The sequence below is a fragment of the Balearica regulorum genome, chromosome 25 (genome assembly GCF_011004875.1).
Source record: "Balearica regulorum gibbericeps isolate bBalReg1 chromosome 25, bBalReg1.pri, whole genome shotgun sequence".
In the NCBI taxonomy this organism is placed as follows: Eukaryota; Metazoa; Chordata; class Aves; order Gruiformes; family Gruidae; genus Balearica; species Balearica regulorum.
In genome coordinates, this window is record NC_046208.1 from 908,883 (window position 1) to 929,887 (window position 21,005).

At 39.8% G+C, this 21,005-nt stretch overlaps 1 protein-coding gene across 5 annotated transcripts in view; it reads left to right on the forward strand.

The window, feature by feature from the left end:
- Positions 1-19,863, forward strand: part of TRIM33 (tripartite motif containing 33) — a 41,918-nt gene extending 22,055 nt beyond the window's left edge. For 2 of the 5 annotated variants that reach the window (XM_075775576.1, XM_075775581.1), the window contains exons 7-20: positions 585-731; positions 1,252-1,369; positions 4,147-4,391; positions 4,640-4,804; positions 5,648-5,848; positions 7,805-7,937; positions 8,354-8,417; positions 8,732-8,891; positions 9,958-10,304; positions 10,793-10,916; positions 11,931-12,005; positions 12,606-12,758; positions 14,550-14,600; positions 14,683-19,863. In XM_075775576.1, coding sequence (XP_075631691.1) covers positions 585-731; positions 1,252-1,369; positions 4,147-4,391; positions 4,640-4,804; positions 5,648-5,848; positions 7,805-7,937; positions 8,354-8,417; positions 8,732-8,891; positions 9,958-10,304; positions 10,793-10,916; positions 11,931-12,005; positions 12,606-12,758; positions 14,550-14,600; positions 14,683-14,895 — 2,196 coding nt within the window. In that variant the 3' untranslated portion in view covers positions 14,896-19,863. The other 3 variants (XM_075775580.1, XM_075775579.1, XM_075775578.1) reach the window with 3 other exon arrangements.
- The last annotated feature ends 1,142 nt before the right edge of the window (positions 19,864-21,005 follow it).

Sequence of the window (21,005 nt, forward strand, 5' to 3'; positions counted from 1 at the left end):
GGTTTTACAGCTGGTGGGTTATCAAAGACTGAAGGCTTCTCGGAGATGGGGCTGCTGAGTTTACCTGCAGCACTCAGGAGGCGTTTAGAGACAGTTTCTGGTTGGTACAGGAGCTGATGTTCCGAGTACCTGGGTCACTGCTGCTCTGCAGCTCTTGCGGTGGCAGTTGCAGGAATGCCAGGAATTCCCTGCAGGAATGCCAGGCCACCATCCAGGACGGAGCTGGCAGTTTTGCTGGGCCCCAGTCTGGGTCGCTCCCCCAGTTCTCGGTCGTGCTGCTGTGCCTCTGACAACACGAGGAAAGAATTGGTCTTGTTTTAGTAGCTGATATTTTCCTGGGATAAAGCAGAGGCTCTTCTCTGAGCTCGCTATTTTCCCTGTGCTTTGATACCTCTGGGAAGAATGGTAGAGTAGAATAATGGAAAATTATTACTTGATGGTTCTAGCCACTCTGAATATGAGCATTACTATAAGCTGCTTTGCTTGTGACATTTTTCTTTTGCTCTGAGAACTGTGATAGCGGTTTACATTCTCCTCATAAATCTGAAGCCGCCATTGTAATAAAGGTTTTTGTTTCTTTGTAGAATGTAACAAAGGAGAGACAGATGAAGTTAATACAACAGCAAAATGACATCACTGGTCTTTCGCGACAAGTGAAGCATGTGATGAACTTTACAAATTGGGCTATTGCAAGTGGCAGCAGTACTGCTTTGCTATACAGTAAACGGCTGGTAAGGAAGCATCCTCTAACTTGTCTGGACAGTACAGAGAATTTTTAGTCAAAAGAATTTTCTAAGTATCATGTAGCTTCACTAGATTATATCCAAGGAAGAGCCAATGAGTTGTTCATGCTTTGTTTAAAAAAAATCAAAACAAAAAAACCCCATTCTGTAATAATGCGATAAATTTCCCAACTTGTACACCACTTTTCATTCAAGGACTTAACAGTTTTATCATAGAAGGAATGGGATCAAGCTATGTAAAGGCACCTCAGTGTTTCACTTGAGTCATTGCAGCAGTAGTACTATTGGGTAACAGTACTTCCCTGTAATCCTCTGAGTTGAGTAAGAAATTAGTTGTATAGTGGATGATTTTCCTGGTGAATTGAGTACTTTCCAGGCCACCAAACTTGCTATTGACAGTTTTTGTTGGTGGTCTGGCAGCCTAAACTCACTGGGCAAATACACAGTTCTTAACATTCATATTCTTTATTTCATTGTCATCAACAGTCTTGTTTTTGCTTTCCTTTAGATAACATTCCAGTTACGTCATATTTTAAAGGCACGTTGTGATCCTGTCCCAGCTGCCAATGGAGCAATACGCTTCCATTGTGACCCTACGTTCTGGGCAAAGAACGTCGTCAATTTAGGTGAGAAATTGTGTTTGTTTATGCTGTGTTTCTGGAAAAACTAGATTGAGTTGGGGCTGTTGATCCAACATGAGTGAGCTGGAGTGCAACACATCTCCTAATGCTGAAGACCAAAACTCTCCTGACATAACCCATCCAGCCCTGATGACCCTCCTTACTTGCTCTGTTCTTTCTGTTAGCAAAGCTTTCTCCACAGTTTTTGGGTTTCACTGGGAATAGTTCTAGGAATGGCCCTTTTTTTTCCCTCTTAAAGTGATTCTGATAGTTGTTCTATAACACACTAGTGCTAAGTGGGTGCTTCAGTCTCCAGAATAAGTTTTTTTGGCAAGTAAATGTAATCAGTTTTGCCTATCTGAACTTCATATTTAGCTGCATATGAAGTAATAATAGATGTCTTAATGTACTGGAAGTTGCACGAACAAGCATAATTAGGAGGACTGTTGATATGAGCTAAGTTCATGGCTGCATACCAACCAGTCCGTGTGATTGCTGGAAAGGTAAGTGAATTAAGAAGCAATGGTTAACTAGTTTTGTATTCTAAGATGGCTGACACATTTATAAAGGTAAAGAAAAACAGGGCCTCATAATGGGAGATACACTGCTGTTCCTGCGCGTGTGTTGCTTGCAGCTGCCACGCGGTGGGTTATGGCACCGTAGCTGTAACCTTTTACATCTTAAGTAGTTTTTCTCAGTGCAGCTGTTTATTCCTCCTTTGCCCTAAAGCATTAGCTGCCATGGGAGTTTGTGATAGTCTTGGTGAGATAGGAGCTTGGAGCTTGATGAGGAAAGAGCTTGGAGCGCTGATACTCTGCACAAGTGCTTAGTCATGGCTGGGATCACTGGACATCTGCAGTTGCAATTACTGCACGTTGCTGGCTGTTGCCAGATGCAGTAATAACATGCTCTTTTAAGGATGTAAGGTGTTTAAAATCTTAGCCTTTTTTTTATTGCCTTACCCTGCAGTAGCGTAGCATCACAGTTTTTCTTTCTTATTAATCCTAATCACTTACACTTTTCAAAAAATAGGTTTTGAATGAGAGAAGAGAGGAGGTGAGCTAGAGTGGGGAGAGCACAGTGAGACAGAGGTATCCGTTAGCACCTGATTGTGAACTCTTCTGTTGGATAAAAATATAATAGAAAATCTGATAAAAATATCAGCTCTTCCTGATGCTTTTGTGTGGACTCTTTTCTTGCTCTCAGTCCACTAGCCAGGTTTTGGTGCTCCTCTCTGTAGCCACAGAGGTTTGTGCACAGTAAACAAACTTTTCGTTGTGTAAGTAATGGTTTAAAATTGACACTATTCCTTCATGGGCAGTTCCTCAAGCAATTTTTGAGTCCTGTTACTCTTGGAGATTGGTCAAGAAGGAAAAACCAAGACTTTCCAGAACAGAGCTTCAAACTGTGTTTGACTAGGAACTTGGGGCAGGCAGGGGAAGCTATACAGGAAACGGAACAGAAACTGTCAACCTCAATAAAAAGTGACATGCTGTTGTGGACAGAGTTATGCACTTCACTTGTAAGAGAGAAGCAAAGATATACTTTATTGATAAAAAATACTGAGTTAATGAAGTTCAACAGTAAACGTGACAGTGGTTTAACAAGACTCGATGGCAGGGTACACTGGATTGTTTACTGCACAGAGGACAGAGCCACACCAGACTCGTCCAGGAGACCATCCCGTGGAGTCAGGAGGTTCAGAAGGGACCCCCTCGCTTTCTGAACTCCTCCTTAGAGAGGGGTCTGGGTGCAGCTGGATTCCGTCCTAGTCCCAGACTTGGTCAGTAGTTTATGTCTGAAGGATTGTACATGCACAAGCAATCCTTTCTATCACTCAGCTAAGGTTTCCGAGTTTAGCGTGGTGTTAGCCGCTTACCGAGGATCTGTTCCACCAAGGAATCCCTCAGCCTCGAGGAGTGACCTGAGGGGTGTCCCTACCCAAGGGGAGATCCCGGTGTGCTGCTGGGCAGGAGAGCTCAACGGGCCCGGGGCTGGCCACTAGTTACAGAGTCAGACGATTGACTTAGCCTCATATTTGCACACCAGCAAGATGCCTGGGCCACCGTTCCTGACAACCCTTACTACCATGTTGCCATCCGCCCCCGCTAAGTCCAACTTAGGCTGGATGCAGTCATCATGACCCCACTGGCGCTTATTGTGTAAGTGGGGGGGCTTGGGGTGGGAAGGAGCACACTGCCACACATGCAGATTCCAATGGGTACGTGTTCAAAGTCAAAAATCAACGTTTTGCCTTCTCCCATTAAAAACAGGACTGGAGATAGCTAGAGAGGCAGTATGGTCCATCACATTGTAGCAAGGCAAGACTCGCTTGGAGAGATGTTTTGTCATGCTTGTGTAACCTGTTCTTAGTCATTCAGTGATGGGAGACTCCACCCTCCACCAAATATCTTTTCCTGGGTTTTGCTTCCTTAGGTATAGAAACTTTATGCTCAACATATTTTTTTCCTTTTTTATTTCTCATCTGGTCCATTTTTGTGAACACAGAGAACAGTCACCTCTGTCTTGTCTTTTAGGCTGTGCAGTTCCAGTGCTTTCACTCTTTCCTCACCGATCATGTTTTTAGTTCTGCGTTTTCTTTTTGCTTCTCTCATGAATGGTTATGGAGACTTAAAAAAGAGAAGTTCAAACTTCAGTTGCTTTGTTACTGCCCCATAGGAAACTGAATTAGAAACATCTGAATATTCTGCATTTATCAGCCTTTGGATGACGATGGAGACTTAGCTGTGTGCTAGTTCTTTTTTTTTATTTATTTTGTTTAGGTAACCTTGTCATTGAAAATAAACCAACTCCTAGTTACACTCCTAATGTAGTGGTTGGACAAACTCCTCCAGGAACAAACCACATCAACAAAGCTCCAGGACAAATCAATCTAGCGCAGCTTCGACTTCAGCACATGCAGCAGCAGGTGTATGCACAAAAGCATCAGCAACTGCAGCAGATGAGGATGGCACAGCCAGCTGGGTCAGTTCCCAGGCAGACAAGTCCACAAATCTTACAGCAGCAGGTAAGTATCTTGTATGTCCTTATTTCACCTTCTGCCATAACACCGAGCCTTATAGTTGCCCTATCAAATATAAACTTAGAAAGCAGTTTATAGACGTGAAAATCTTTTGAAATTTGACATGCTTTAAATGTGACAGCTATTGGCTTTTCTTGATGTTATGTAAATAGTAAACCTACTACTGTGGAAAGAGATTGGCTTCTTTTTTCCATGTTAAAAGCAAAAATTTTAAAAAACAAAAACCCTTGCAGCCTCCCAGGTTGATCAGCATGCAGACCATGCAGAGGGGTAACATGAACTGTGGGGCTTTCCAAGCACATCAGATGAGAATGGCTCAGAATGCTGCTCGTATACCAGGAATACCACGCCACAATGGACCACAATACTCCATGATGCAACCTCACCTTCAAAGACAAGTATATCCTGTGTACACGCTTCATTTGTGCCATTGTGCCAAACTTTCATTACAATAGATGATACCTCCAGCTGTAAATGTGTTTATCTGTAACGCTTGTAACTCACAGCTACACACATTTATATGCTTTTTCATGTTGCATACTGTACTGTGACATTTTTGCTGAATATGAAAAAATTCAAACCGTAAGAATGAAAATGAATTCTAATGTTTGTATTGCATTTTAGTTCTGGGAAACAAAACATTTTGTCTTTCAGTGGCATTCAGCTTTTGGGTTTCTTAGAGATTAGTCAGGAATAGTGAAGTTCAAAGTGAGGTAGTTGAGGATTTTTAATGAAACCAAATTCTAAAGTGTTTTAAAATTCAAACCTGAAGCATAATGCAGAGCTCTGCCATTAAAATACCATAAAAAAAAAAAATTCTTGACTGTGAAGGTTAATGTGACTGGACAACCAAAAATGACTTTATAATACTTGAAACAGTTACTCTCTTCTTTTTTTTAAAAAAAAGAAAAAGTTTGTAGACAGACTTATGGACTCTAAAGTTGTCTTTGGAGGAAGTAATTGCTTTAAGAAAATATATATATGAAAATGATTTGGCAGAAGATGTGCTGTGTATTTCAATATCTAGCCACGTAAAGTGTTTTTTTCTTTCCAAGTGAATAAAAATAGCAGTTGCTTTGCATTCAGTGCTATCAGGTTATGTTGATAGAAATGTGAGGTTATGTTCTTCCCCCCCAGTTTTTTGTTGAGTACTATCATATAATGCACGTGTTGCAGTTTTGCATGCAGTGGCTGTCTGATTTGTCTGTAATGCAGCCACGGTCTCTTTTCTTTTCCTACAGCATTCTAACCCTGGGCACGCGGGGCCTTTTCCAGTTGTTTCTGTGCACAACACCACTATTAATCCAACTAGTCCTACTACAGCAACAATGGCGAGTGCAAACCGTGGTCCAACAAGTCCGTCCGTTACAGCAATCGAACTCATTCCTTCTGTAACAAACCCAGAGAATTTACCTTCCCTGCCGGATATCCCACCCATCCAGGTCAGTGGAGAAGGTCAGGGACTTACGCTGGGGGTGAAGTAAAGATCTGGTTTCCTTTCCGTATCTTTTTTTTATTTGGATACCACTATTTGTCTGTGGAATGGTATAGTTAGTTATCAATTAAAGTCGAAGAATGAAAATCTTCAGCCATTGACTTGGGCATGCAACTATTTTCACTATATAGGGCTGACCTGCTCAACCTGCTTTAACCTTTAGATTAATTAGTATTTAATGGCTGTTCTATACTAAAATTGATACTTAGATTATTTAATCCCAAGTACTGTGTTCACTTCTTCCACAAGACTATCATATGAGAACGTATGACTAGAATAGTTGAATAGTTACGTATGTCGAATGCCCTGAATGGTGATTTATTCAGAATTAAAGTTGCCTGGCATTTCTCTGCAATGTTCCTAAACATAACAATCAAATGCAGGAAGTACAGAGAAAAGGTGTCCTACTGCCCTACTTTTCTCTCTCCTCACGTTTCCTCTGTACCCCAGTAGTGTGGCTGTAATGGTTGTTTTACATTAGCGTTGGATCCTGGAAGGTGCTGCAGGACGCTTAAGCTGGCCTCTGTGATTAAACCTGAGCTGTGGTGGTGGTGTCTACCTGGAAATTCTTGCTTGCGCAGAGTGTGACTGTTGCTGCTTTTGTAGTTTTCGCTTCATCTGCACACCCTTGGTGCAAGCGGAGGTGGATTTTGATGAAGTCAAGCTCATGTGGAGAGGTCAGAAGCACAATTTAAACTATGAGCAGAGGCAAAGAAAGTAAAAGGAATATGTTTTTTGCAGGAGTGTTTGGGAGGCCAGGGAGAGGAGGATGATGGCTTTGTCTTGAAAACAGGATGTTTACGTTGAAGTGCCCGTATAAAGCATGGGAGATTCTGTCATGATACAGGAAACAATCACCTTAGAATCAAAACTTAAATTTCATCCGAGCAGATGGTCTGCTGCGTAACACCAATAGCAACTTTTTAACTCTTAATCTGTAGAGAGTCATGTGCAAGGGTCGTACGTTCAGTTTTCTCGTGAGGCTGCAGGTTATTTGCTAATGTAAGAATAATGGAGAGAAAAGGAATGCATCTCTGAATGTGATTGATCCGCAGTGCTGAAGCTTTGTTTAGTCATTAGAACAAAACACAAGTATAACTGGTTATGCCTGGTTCAGCTGTACGTGTCTAAAGTTCATGATACACAGAGTTAGAAGTAGCTGTTAGGATAGTCTAAAACATAAACAGGCAACTTCTAGGTGCACTGAAAATGCAGAATTCTGTTAAGATGCTCTTTTTTAATACCTGTTCATGTAATAGCTGTTAGAGATTTTAGTTGATGAAAGAGTTGTATAGGAAGCTATTAGTCTTTCAAGTTGCTTGCAGAGTTGCTTTGAATACAGTGTGTTTCAAACACATTATTTGTAATTACGCTGTCTTGCAGTTGACAGGTACCTTATTACTTTAACTGCTTAAACCTGTTTCCTTGGTTTTAATAGATACTAAAATCTGTGTAAAAAGTGAATGGGAGGGAGATTTCACATCATGCTAAGGAAAAACAAGCTCATGTTTTCCTTTAATATCTTAATTGTGGAGTAACTCTTGCAACATTAGTAATCTGGTAGTTCTTGTGACTAACACCTTTTGTATGACTAACACACTGAACATCTGGGAACCAAAAAGTTTGGAATAACTTAGAGTTAAGTACAGCCTTCCATGCTGGAAGAACTCAGATATTTAGGAGCTTCTGAAAAAATCTTACTTTAAGTTTCCGGCTATGGGTTTCTGTTTTGAAAGACTGATCTCTGTGTGAAACTGATAAAAAATGTTTGCTGATGTCCCGAATTCTTGAAGGGATAGTGAACAATTCTGGTAAAGATATTGATCACAGTTTGAAGACATAGAATTATTAAGAAACTTTAGTTAGGCCTCTCTGATTCAGACTTCTGTTTTTTATTTCTTAGCTTGAAGATGCTGGTTCAAGTAATTTAGATAACCTCCTAAGTAGATACATTACAGGCAGCCATCTACCCCCACAACCTACAAGTACCATGAATCCCTCCCCAGGACCTTCAGCTCTATCTCCAGGGTCATCAGGTAAATGTAATGGGTATTTCTGGTATTTAAGTTGAAAATAATTACCTACCATTTCCTGCCAAAAGGGAAGTTTCACAAAATTTGCATGCAAAACATACAGAGTATGCTTTTCTTGAATTTATCGGTGGATGTCAGTGGATAAAATTTGAGGACTTAATGGGCTGAGGGCTATGGCACTGTTTGGATTAGGTGAAATAATTATTGGGACTCTAGCAACAGAGTGTTGTCTGTGGTTTTTTATTTAACATGGTGTGCTAGATCTTTGTTCTGATCAAACAACCGAGAGGGAAGCTGACATATGAATTATTAATTTAGGATGTTTTAGCAGCACTTCTGGCATTACTCAACACTAGTCATTTATTTTACTGCAGAATGTAAATTTGTACCAAGTCAACATCTACGCTTCTTCTTTGCAGGTTTATCCAACTCCCACACTCCTGTGAGACCACCTAGTACCTCCAGCACAGGTAGCAGAGGAAGGTGAGTATGTTACGTTAACACTGCCAGGCTGAAAAATCAGATACAAAGAATTAAAAAAATGAATTGGCAATGGGTCAGTAGGGCTTTGATATAACTATGACCCAGTAATGGAGGAATGCTTACATGAAGATGATTTTTTTTTCTTTTTTTTTCTCTCTTCTCTCCTTCATTATGATTCTCTGATGTCTTGTAAACTTGAGCTATCATGTAAATGTTCTCATATGCTTTGCCTTTGAAATTGTTCAGGAAACAGTCACTTAAATTTCTTTGTTCTGATGAGTTTTCCTCTTATTTATGTGCTGATATCTTTCTAGCTGTGGCTCCTCGGGCAGAACTGCTGAGAAAACTAGTGTTAACTTCAAGTCTGACCAAGTGAAAGTCAAGCAAGAGCCAGGGACAGAGGAAGAGATATGCAGTTTCTCAGGAACAGTAAAACAGGAAAAGACGGAGGATGGCAGAAGGAGTGCTTGCATGGTAAAGTTAGTTTGTGCAACAGTATGTCACCGTTTTCCTAGCATCGTGTTTAAGAATTTTGAAGCAAAAAGTAATTTTACTCTTAAGCCTGATATTCTATTAACAGCCCTGAAGACTGAGAGGTATTTTGCTCCCTAGCAGTACGTGTGAGCTTTAAGTCTGGGCCAGCTCGAGTGTTGAGCTGTCTGTTTTCCTAGTACTGCAAAATACTGGGGAGTTGTGACATAGGTACCAATAAGCTGTAGCTTGCTGGCTCATGTTGAACAAATACACATTAAATGATGGCAGGCGTTTCCCTTCCTGATTTGGACAGGACTTGACCTAGTGATGTGGATGCAAAACACACCCAGTCCGTGGCAGTTTTATGCGTTACGATAGGTAGTTGTGCGACGAAAGTAGTCCAATAGAAAACAATAATCTCAGTTTGGTCCATGTTGAGGACTTTATTATATCCTTTAATACTATGCTCTGCCAGACACAGGATAGTCTGTTGTGTGAATTTTATCTTTAGCTATTAAATTAAATACCCCCAGCAATGTAGTGTGTCTGCTGCTTTTAATCCTTAACTAATTAAATCTGCAAGTCACCCATTGTCAGTAGTTCCTGAACGTTCATACGATGGAATTACATTGAGAAATCTTCCAGTCAGTCCAAAACTCTTATGCCAGAGCATAAATAAAATATTTATGCAAGTGAATATTTTTCAGTGTTTCCCAGTTATACTTGATTTAATAGAGTTGTGTACTGGGAGCAGAGTGATGGATTGGAGGATTTTTCCTAATGAGAGTGAAGGTATATTTTTAACAATTTATCAGTGTGTTTGGCTTGAAAGTTTATCATGTTATATATCAGTAGAAATTAGTGTGTTCTTGAAAGGATGGACTTGCAAAAAAGTAGGTTTCAAAACTGTATACAGCTTGGGTCTTCATAATGATTTGCCACTTATTTTTGGAAAATGAGTATAGTGCCTTTAAACAGTGTATGGCTTTTGACTTCCAACATAGGAAGAAAGATGCCCTTGTAAAATTGACTCTCTCTGATTTTTCATTTGATACTTTCATTTCAGCTTAGCAGTCCTGAGAGCAGCTTGACGCCACCGCTATCCACTAACTTGCATCTGGAAAGTGAATTAGAAGCATTAGGAAGTCTTGAAAATCATGTAAAAACCGAACCAGCAGATTTAAGTGAAAGCTGCAAACAGTCTGGACATAGCCTTGTAAATGGAAAATCCCCGGTGCGCAGTCTAATGCATCGATCAGCTAGAATTGGAGGAGAAGGCAATAACAAAGATGATGATCCAAATGAAGACTGGTGTGCCGTTTGCCAAAATGGAGGGGATCTGTTATGTTGTGAAAAGTGCCCCAAGGTCTTTCACCTGACTTGTCACGTACCAACGCTCCTCAGCTTTCCAAGGTACCAGAAACAGTGTCCTGCTTCCTGAGAACAGCTCTATGGTCTCATTCATGTGATAGATTTCAACACAAAAACCGTACCAAAACTGGTGTTTCATTCTCAACATCAGCTAGTTCTGATAGATTTCTTGTCAATAAAAAAAATCAGAGTTTCAAAGGCCTGCCTGCATTGTGACCGGTCAGTATTTGTCTGATAAACATATGGTTTCCTAAAGTGTGATTTCGTTATGTAAAGTTCATTTTAAAGTCATGTTGAGAAAGGTGTTGTAAAGTATTAGAACATACTTGGGAGAGGAGTATGAGGGCAGGAAAAATGGCCTTGACTGGCGGAATTATCTTGAGCATTAAGAGTTATTCCTTATCTTTGGATATCTAAGTCTTTACTATGGTACAATGTAAATCTATAAGAGCTAATGAAAAAAATCATTGTCATCACTGATGCGACTTTGTCCCTGGATATCTGCAATAATTGTGTTTATTTCTGTTTAGTGGAGAGTGGATATGTACATTCTGCAGAGATCTGAGCAAACCAGAAGTAGAATATGACTGTGACAATTCACAACACAGCAAGAAAGGGAAAACAGCACAAGGCCTGAGTCCTGTGGACCAAAGGGTATGTCTCAAATCTGTAGGAATCTGTTTCCTAGAAAATAAAGTGCTCACATTAGCTATCCCCCACTGTTTCTTGAAGATGTTTTTGCTGTGGCTGCAGCAAATTAAATATAGTTGTGGCTTTTGCAAAAAAAAACAACCTCAAAATGAGCAATGAGATTTCTTTGCTGTGACCACATATCCAGGTGTTGGTGACTGTGTGGGAGTGCTCCATTACAGGGGGACTGTAATCATCTAGTAGCTAAAACTTGCATGTAAACACATATTCTGTATTTAAATGCATCCTTTAACATGCATTAATCTCTTCAGTGTTCTTAATTAGAAGTTCTTTGCATTTAACATTGATATAACCTTCTTAAAAATAGTTACGCAAGTTTGGTGTGTTAAGTTCATGCTGTGAGAGGTGCCACAAGTATTTAGGTGCGTTCTTGTGGAAGGTGTAATGACCTTGACAGAATTATTTTTTAACGTTATCAGTCGGCCTGTGCATAAAGTATCGGACTATTATCAATCAAATTCCTCCAAAGGAATTACAAGCAAAGGATGGAAAAATATTTCAATGGGGAATTCATAGAAACACTCTCACTTTGGTTTCAAATTGTTTTTGTCTCGTGGGGAAAAGAATAAAACGAATAAAAGTCCACAACTCCAGTCCTTCCTTATTATGTGCAGTTATGGTTGGACAAAAGCATTTGTAGTTTGTCTTTTTTTTTTTAATAATTTGACTGTATATTAGCGTGCCTCTTCATCTTTGACTTTAGCCCTAGATCTTTGTGTAGAAAGAAGAAAGCAAAAAGGGAGTACATTTCTGCTATGTGCACAGTCAGGTGTTCTACCCTCTCAACAATGCCCTCCTAAGAACTTTACATTTTATAATTAAGCTTGTGTGGATTGCATTTAAATTTTCTAGTACTAAGCTGCTAAAATACAAACCTATTTAAAATAGGGAGGTATGAACTTCTGGGCTGAGGGTAAATTAAGGATATTAATGTGAAACTCTTTATTTCTTTGTAAGAAATGTGAACGTCTCCTGCTTTACCTGTATTGTCACGAGCTGAGCATTGAATTTCAAGAGCCAGTCCCAGCCTCGGTGAGTCTCCTGAAAAATAATTTGTGATTTATTTTTGGCATAACATCTCAAAAAGTCTAGAGTTGAGTTTGGGAAGGAACTGACTGCTGTAACTTGAAGCCTGTCCCCTTGATCAATCTAAAAGTTCTGGTAGTTGTCCAGTATTTAATGATTCTGAGAGAAAAGCTGATTCAGTAGCTTCTCGGTGCAGAGACTCTGCTCTCAGTCTCAAGCCCAGATATTTAAAAATACTTTCAATTAGCAGTTGTTGAATTGGAAGGGGATGTCTCAGGATACCCATGAAATTCAAAATGCTTTAGGAGAGCTTTATTTTTTGGACAATCTTTTAAAGGAAAGGAGGAAAGAAACTGCTTTGACTCTTCTGTTTTCAGCTGTAAAAGAAGTAACTATCATGAAAAACATTGCTGTGCTATGATAGATACTGAAGGTTAGAAAGAACTTCTTAAACAGTTTGAGGAAAGGAAATTGTTCTCACTTGCCCAACATGCGTACGGTGTATAATGAGATTAGCTGATTGATATTTTGATAAATGAAGAAATGCAGCTGCTTCTGTGAACTAAGTAGTCATTGTAGTGATAAATCACTGTTTGTTTTTTACAGATACCAAACTACTATAAAATTATAAAGAAACCAATGGATTTATCTACGGTGAAAAAGAAACTGCAAAAGAAGCATTCCCAACACTATCAGACTCCTGAGGATTTTGTGGCAGACGTCCGGTTGATCTTCAAGAACTGTGAAAGGTTTAATGAAGTATGTTAACTTCCGATCTGTATACATTTTTTTAGATTTAAGATTTATTTCAACATGGTTGTGCAGCTTCTCCAATTAAAGGCTCTGCTTCCAGTTGTAACTTCTGCTTGTGGAGCAGATGCTGAATCAGACACTTAAGACAAGCAAAACAAATGCAATTACAGCACTGCCTCTCGATTTTTAGCTAAATGGGAGTTCAAGCTTTTGCAGAGGGAACTTTTAAGTGCATTCACTGGTATGGATATATGACTGAGGAGCAGGGTGACCTTGTTACTGTACATTGAATAGATTGTAGAAGTGCTTAGGAAGTGTGGTAATAAGGACAATCAAGCAGTCCTTAAAACTATCTCAAGCTATGCAGATAATTGTTCTGATGAAACATGGTAGACCTCTACTGAGGAAACTTCCTCCACTGAGGAAAAGTGCCTTTCTGAGAAATGTTCTACTGGTTCTAGTACCTCTTGCAGGCTAATCCAGAAAAGCATTGTGTTCATTATGGCTGGTATTGAGCTTAGTGCTTTAGCTCGTGGGTCATTGGGCTCTCACAAAAATCAGTTTTCAGTAGATAACTTCTGTATGGAGTCATACTTTTGATGAATGGTGGAAAGTTGACTGACTTTGCAATGAACCCATCTGATAATGAAATATTTGCACTTTACGTGTGAAACGTGACTTGGGGAGATAAATTACCTAGGTGTTATTATTAGGTGAAATTTGGAAAAAGTATTTTGAATATCAAAAAAAATTTGTGATATTATACTGAAACAGAGTAGGAGCTAAGAGGGTATCCTCATTTCTGAGATGCCTTAAAGCAAGGATGACAAAACGCCCTGGGGAGCAGACATCGCAGGGAATTGCTTTCTTCTCACCTTAGAAACGCGTAAAACAACCAGCATTTTTCTATAAAATGTAATCTGAGTTTTGCAGTGTTTGGGCTGCATTTCTGGCTCTGTGCAGAAGTGAAGGAAGTACGCAAGCCTACAATTAAAATCTCAGCTGTTTCACAAGTACACTAGTAAAAATCAAGGTTAATGATGTAATGCTGTAAATGCTCACAAGCATTTGGGACTTTGACACCCCCGACTCCCTTATGTCTCTGTATTAGGTGGAGGTTAATGAGCACTGTGGAAGAAGTTGCAATTATGTGAACTTCTCAATCAAGGGAATTAATGAAGCGTCTACTGTAGAGGAAAAACATGCTGCAGCTCTTAGGGACGAGCGTAAAAGAAAGGAGCAAGGACTGATGGATGTGCTTTGGTTTTGGGGTTTTTTTCAAAATATATTTTAAAAAAAAAAGGTGTTTCAGACTTGTCTTGCTGTTTGAAATCCTGGCTTATGGCAAAAGATGAGTCACCCTGACCTCTCGTAATAGCATCATTGTAGTGCCTCTAAGCCATATGCTTCTAAAAAAAAGAAATCAAAGCGGGGTAAGACCCCCAAGAAAGTAGTCTCATGGAGCACTTGTCTCTAAAGTGAGACTTTTCCACAATAATGTCCAGGCAGCTAAAATTTATAATGCAGCAAGCAGTCATGAGTAGAGCACAGTTTTGAAAATGACTGGGAGACACTTATTTGTACAAAAGTTGTGTGGTTTGTTGAAGGTTTATTTGCCTCATGTCACCCTCCTAAGACTGTTTTAAACCTGCTTCCGCTAAGTTTGAGAACTAAAGAGGTGTAGCCCATAACAAACTGTTTTGTTGTTATGGCTGACTTGTCATCCAATCCTATGCAATCTCATAACTTTAGAAAGGATTATAATTTCATTTTTTTTGACTCTGGTATCCTTTTTAGATGATGAAAGTTGTTCAAGTTTATGCAGAAACACAAGAGATTAATTTGAAGGTAAGCGTTTCAGACCATGCACACTTGGTGAAGGGATGTGCATTTCCAACAGGTGAATATTCCTGTCTTCTTTCATTTACAGGCTGATTCAGAAGTAGCGCAGGCAGGGAAGGCAGTTGCATTATACTTTGAAGATAAACTTACAGAGATCTACCCAGACAGGACCTTCCAGCCTTTGCCTGAATTTGAGCAGGAAGAGGATGATGGTGAAATAACTGAGGACTCCGATGAAGATTTTATACAACCACGTAGAAAACGCCTAAAATCAGATGAAAGACCAGTGCATATAAAGTAATCTAATGATATGGACCTAAAATTTATTGTAAAAACTGTTATTTAAGTGTTCCTGGAATATTATCATGCCTACAGTGGCCATCTTGAAGCTGATAGCTTTTTAAACAGTATTAGATTACAAAAAAAACCCACTTGTACAGAAAAGCATTCTCATCAAAAGGGGAAAAAAACTGTATTGTAAATTTTTGGTGTTTTTTTTTTTCCTTGATTATTTGCTATATTCTTTCTTTTCCTGATGGAGGGGACACACACATCCTGGTCTCACCGATAGAGGTGGATGAATGTTGAAGAGAAACAGATTTGATAAGAGATGTTCCATGTACAGATAAGACTGCTTAGTAAAACGTTCTGCAGGACTGGACCGATACAGTTACTGTATCTTGCGTTCATGCTGGACTGCAGTGTAAACCGTAAGCAATGTTCCTGAAATCCCCTCTTTGTGTGAACTTAAGTGCGTGTTGGTCATTGCTTTTATCATCTCATTTAAGCGGTATTGTGAATAACTGATCTTCTGTGTTGATCCAATTATCTAAATTTGACTTTCTTTACTACGTTTTATGTATAGCAAAAGGAAAAAAAAAATCATTAAACTGTTCTGAATTGGCAAGCGCAGGAGTGTGAGTTCTTGACAGATGAAAGACTAAACTGGTGGCAACAATCTCTTTTCAGTAGGGCTAGGTATATTTATTTTGAATCCTGTACACAGAACATTTTAATGGCGTTCATGGCAGAAGTCTTAGCACTGTGTCATCTGTCCCTGATCCCCCTAATGAGGCAGAATGTTATCTCCAGTATTCATTGTCTAATTTTCTGTACTTAAAATATAGACTGAAGAGGTAAAAACTGGTTGGGGTGTTTTTCCAGTCTTCCTAAATATCAGTTTCTAACAGACCACTCGGCAAACAATAACCTATTAACTACCAAATGTGTAAAATTTCCTGTATTCACTTTGTCTTATTTGTAAATAGTGAATTGAGATTTCTTGCAGATCAGCAACATTTGCTGAACTGTTTTTAAGCTAATATGTATTCTTATTAATTGTTCCTATCAAGAAAAGATTTGTAATATATGCTATTTCTAACATTGCATTCATTTTGAGCTTCTGTCTTATTTTTATTAGAGTACTACTCAGAACTTTCTTCAGAAGCAGCTTATGAGCGAAATGTCTAGAAAGATTGGAATAAATCTGTTGAGATTGGGTTACTTGTCCATCCATTGAACAAAGCACTTGCACAGACCAGGATTTGGCTTTGAGTGGTTTCTGGTCAAATGTTGAAAATAGAACAATTTTCCTAAACCCTGTGGCAGGCATCTCTGCAGTGCCTTCCCGTTGCACTCTGCCTTCATTCCAGCGTTTCTGGTTAGAAATGAGGTCATCACAAAGTAATTACAGTTTGAGCAGTTGTTTCCTTTACAGAAATCAATACTAGAAATAAGAAATGTAATTTCTGGCCTTTGTGTAGATCTTGGTGAAGTAAGATGAAGAAATCATGTAATCGGATGAGGTCAAGTTGACAGACTATAAATTCGCCGTAAGATTTTGTGCGAATACAGCAATTCTGTGGTAAATCACTGGGGTTTTGATATACTCAGCACGAGCAATTCCTGTGACATTGTATACACTTTACCATAGTGGTAAAGACGAATATTTTAGCACAATGTATCAAACTGAGATATGGTCTCAGCAATTTTTATGCAAATCACTTAAGATTTGATTTCTTTTTCTAAGAACAAAGTACATGTACATTGTGACTGTACCTCTCTTACAATAAATAAGGGGACTGAAGGTATTTGTAACTTCAAGCTCACTTCTTTAGATTACACAAATGTGTAACGTTAATGTAAACTCAAACTGGTGGTGGTTTTTTCCATTTCTCAGATATTAACATAGTGCCAGTTTAATTTTATTTTTTACCAGTTTGTATGTGAAAGGAAAAGTAATTCTACTTAAACATATTGAATTGACAAATAGCAAAAACTTTGCCCGTAGAAAGGATGGCGTGTGTGAATAGGACACTAATAGTAACGAGGGATCATTTAATGGCTCTGTGTATTGCCTATTTATGCATTTCTAGTTTCTCAGCTTCATTTTGCAAAGGAATATTATTAAAATTATCATGAAAATAAGATTTTTTTGTGAATTCTCTTCAATTGGGGTTACTATTTTTACGGCGCTTAAGCACTCTAGGTGCCGTACCTTCAGGCCTCAGCTTTTTAACTCTGCACCTCGTAAGGCACCGGTCGCGGATTCGAGTATTGCAGATACCCGCTGCCTGAACCTGGAGCGTAGGACGAGCGTGGTGGCATCCTAGACTGGGGGAAGGACCAGACTACGGACCTGCGGTTCAGGGGCAGCGCCTGCTCCCTCGCCGCTGCAGGAACGGTGCCATCTCTTTTCCGCCCAAGCCCCAGGTACCAGACCCCAGAGCAGATGTCTAAATGTTTTGAGATGGCCTCTCTGTATGGTTTGCTCCCTATGACAAGGTAGAAAAATTGCCAAACTTTGTAGGCTAGCGACTCAGCCTGTTTTCCACTAGTTCACCTGCATGCCAGAAGTGATGCTAAGCTTTGACGTGATGAGAGTTGAAGCTCTCCTCTTGCACATAGCCCACTGAACTCCTGGAACTGGTCCTTCCGTTCCGCTCATCAGTGCTCAGTAGTAGCATGTGGAAGTTTGATTTGTGTGCAAGAAGTAAGTGTTTCTTTTGTATACAAAAAGAAAACGATGTTCTCCCTTCCCTCCCCCCGCCCCCGCTTTCATTTTGGAACTCCCAATACAATTCAGTGATTGTTTTGAAATTAGCTAAATTCTATTAAAAAATATTTGCAAGATTAGATAAGCTCTGCTAATACATTTCCTGATTCTGTAGTCTGTAAATGTTCATCATAGATCTGGTAAGGGTTTGCTCGGTCCAAACAACTTTTTGGTGCCGCGCCGTATCTAACTTGTTCAAGAGCAAATTAATGGGGTTTGTATTAACGCCCACTGTGATTCTCTGAGCATCTTCTCTATGCTGTGTGTGCAATATGTGCGAGCAACCTGGAGCATCGCTTACATCAGTAAAACTTCTGGCAGATGAAGGATGCGGTGGGCGCGCTCAGCGTGCCAGCTCCTTTGCACGATCGCGGTGTTCCAACGTGACAGCAAGAAGGTAGTCTGGCGCTTGATGTAACCGTATGCTCTTGCTTAAGACGCTTGTAAAAAAGACCGTTCGCGTCTCGATTTTGTTGTTGTTGTTGTTGTAAATGACCCTGAAGTTTAAGTTAATCCAAAGAAGTAAAAGGCGACTTGCTTTTGAAATAAGAGTGAAAAGTGTACAGTATGCTACTCGTGGACTTCTCAATTACCTCAGCAGGTATCCTGCCATGTAATTACTAGTGATTAGTGATAACCAGCTGAATAGGTTCAGGTCTTTTGTTTAACTGTGCCCTGGAATTAAGTGGCCTATAGTATAATAAGGCAGAGTTACTATCCAAAAAAAGGATGTTCCCCAAACTTTTGAAAATAGAAACACGCTGTTAAATGCAGAGAGGTTGGGGGGGGGGGGGGCGGGATGTCACCATTGGTGTTGCTTGTGACGTTTGACCCTGTCGGCACACTTAACACTGGATCACAGAAGTGTTTTATAAACGTTTCTGCAAGCCACTGGAACAGAAGTCCTTAAAATTAGCCCGAATTTATCGTTCTGTTGTATAACCCAGCTTATTGGCTGACCCCTAAAAGTTTAGGTAATGGCAACAGTATTTTAAAGCTATGGGTATGATGTACTGGAAGTTGGCTTTTTCTGGTTTCTCTTACTCTCTTCCTTGGAAAAAGCAATAAAACTGCTTTGTCTGTTGCCTATTAGCATGACAGGAATCCTTTACTTTGGATAGTGATTTTATAGGAAAGTTTGTATGCATATCACCAAGTCTAGCTTTTAAAAACAAAGTGTGCAGGAGTTATTGACAATATAGTGTGGCATTTTATTTTAAAAATTGGGGAAAGTTACATATTTTTTTAAAAAGTAGGTGTTTGAGTAAATAACGGAGGTACTTTTTTTAAAAAAAAAAAAATTATATGCCACAGTTTACATAGACATATTTCAGATTGAACATATGCATTGTATCTTCAGATACGGCAATTTCTTTTATTTTCTCGGAGTGCGTGTACGGTCCATCTAGTTCCTGTGTTTGCTTATGGGGATCCTACTTTATATGCTTTCTAATGTATCTGAATTGAATTAGTTTTCCAAAATTGCAGTTAATTTGGGTATCTTTATTGTAAGTGAACTATTAAATATATGAAATGCAGTTCTGGCCTTTTCTGTTGGGTGATCTTTCAGCTCAAGGCTGCTTTCTTTAGAATTTATTGAATTTCTACAAGGAGAAGTACTAAAATATTTTATAAGTTCGACTTGTTGCAGCGTTCACTCGAGAGTGTGAGCTACATTTAAAACAAAAAAAAGTGCATGTCTGCTAATGGCCTGCAAATGGGGGTATTTCTTAGGTTCAGAACACCGTGAAACATGTATATAAGCCTATAAAGATTTGTGTGGTTGGAAGCCTGTTTTACATGTAAATGTTCTCATGGAAGGGTTAAATTCATGGCATTCTTTGATTCTTCAATTACTTCTTGCTTCCACTAATTGAACTGGTTCTTTTTTGCACATAGTAAACTTTGCTCATCTTTTAATATGATTCTTCAAAAAAGTGCTGTTTCTGTGGTATTGTATTATCTGAATAATCATATTTAACTTTTTTTAAACAAGGTTACCGTTTCTAATTGTTCTGTTCCTGTGTTTTTTGCTGGTGTGTAATAAAAAATAAGTTTTTCTTTACATGGTTATTTAATACGTTAGCTGCCTGTAAATATTTCTTGTTAAGTGCTCTGGAATGTGCTGTAGAAGTTGTATTAGATCAGTTTAAAGCATTGTTTGAAAACCATTTTGCTTTGGTTATTTCTATTAAATTAGAAAAATTACTTTCAGTTGGAGTTTCTTTTTTGCACATCTACGTTAGGTCATTAGATACCAGTTCATGTCCGGCAAAAGACTTTTCTGATATTTGCAGGGTGGAAGCACCTTGACAAAATGAAACCGCAGCAATTAAAGCATGACCACCTGCGGCTGCATCATCTGCAGCGATCAGCAGTTCCAAGACAGAAAATACCAACATCTGAACTCGATTCGTAGTTTGGTTTGGAGATGCTGTGATTTCACCACTTGGCACTTTTCCGTAAAATGATTTGTCACGCTTATCTACACCTAGTACATGAAATACAAGGGGTTTTTTAAGGTTTTCACTACCGGTTTTTGTGCTGCTGTCATCCTGAAGTTTGGTGAGGCCGTGGAGGAGACGGTCCCGAGGTGTGCGGCTCATGCGTGTCCAGTTCCTGGAGCTGGGATGCTTCCCAAAGCCCGACAGACCCGACAGCGGGCCGCAGGGGGATGGCTCTGCGGCGGCGTTCCCCGCGCCCAATCCCCAGTAAGTGCTGGAAGAACGAAAAGGGAGTTGAATTTGATTGTTCTGAGACTTGTTATCGTTGAACCCATAGCTATGTGATGCTCGTCATCCGCCATCTGCCTGCCATACTCCGCTCTGCGTGGTGGGGAGTGTATTTTACCCATTGGAAATGAGTCGGTACCGACTACACAGCACCGGCGTGTTCCTTTGCTCAATAAATGTGTATTTTGGTACGTCAGGGACCAGATCCATGCAGTAACGTGGGGTGTGGCCCTGCACCGGGGTGCAAGGTGTGATTCGAAATCCGGGGAGCAATGCCAGGGGACGCAATCTGGGCGGCTGGCCAGTCTGCATCTCGGGGCTTCGATAGTACCGTGTCTAGGAAGTAAGGGCCAGTAGTCTGTGTAAGGGGAGAGGAGGAGGTTGCTCCTACATCATTGGTGCTTTTTGCATGCAGTGGAAAAGCTGTGCACGTGCAACGCTGTTGCATTCATTCACCTTTTACTGTGGTTTAGCGTACATGCCTTAAGCTGCTCCCTCCTGCTGATAAATCCATTTTTTTGTGCTGATGTTGTTACTGGAGCAGTCTCATGACTTACCATATCAGAACTAAAGGCAGAATAGAGCTTACGTATTTTGGGATATGGCCCAGTTCAACTACAGCTG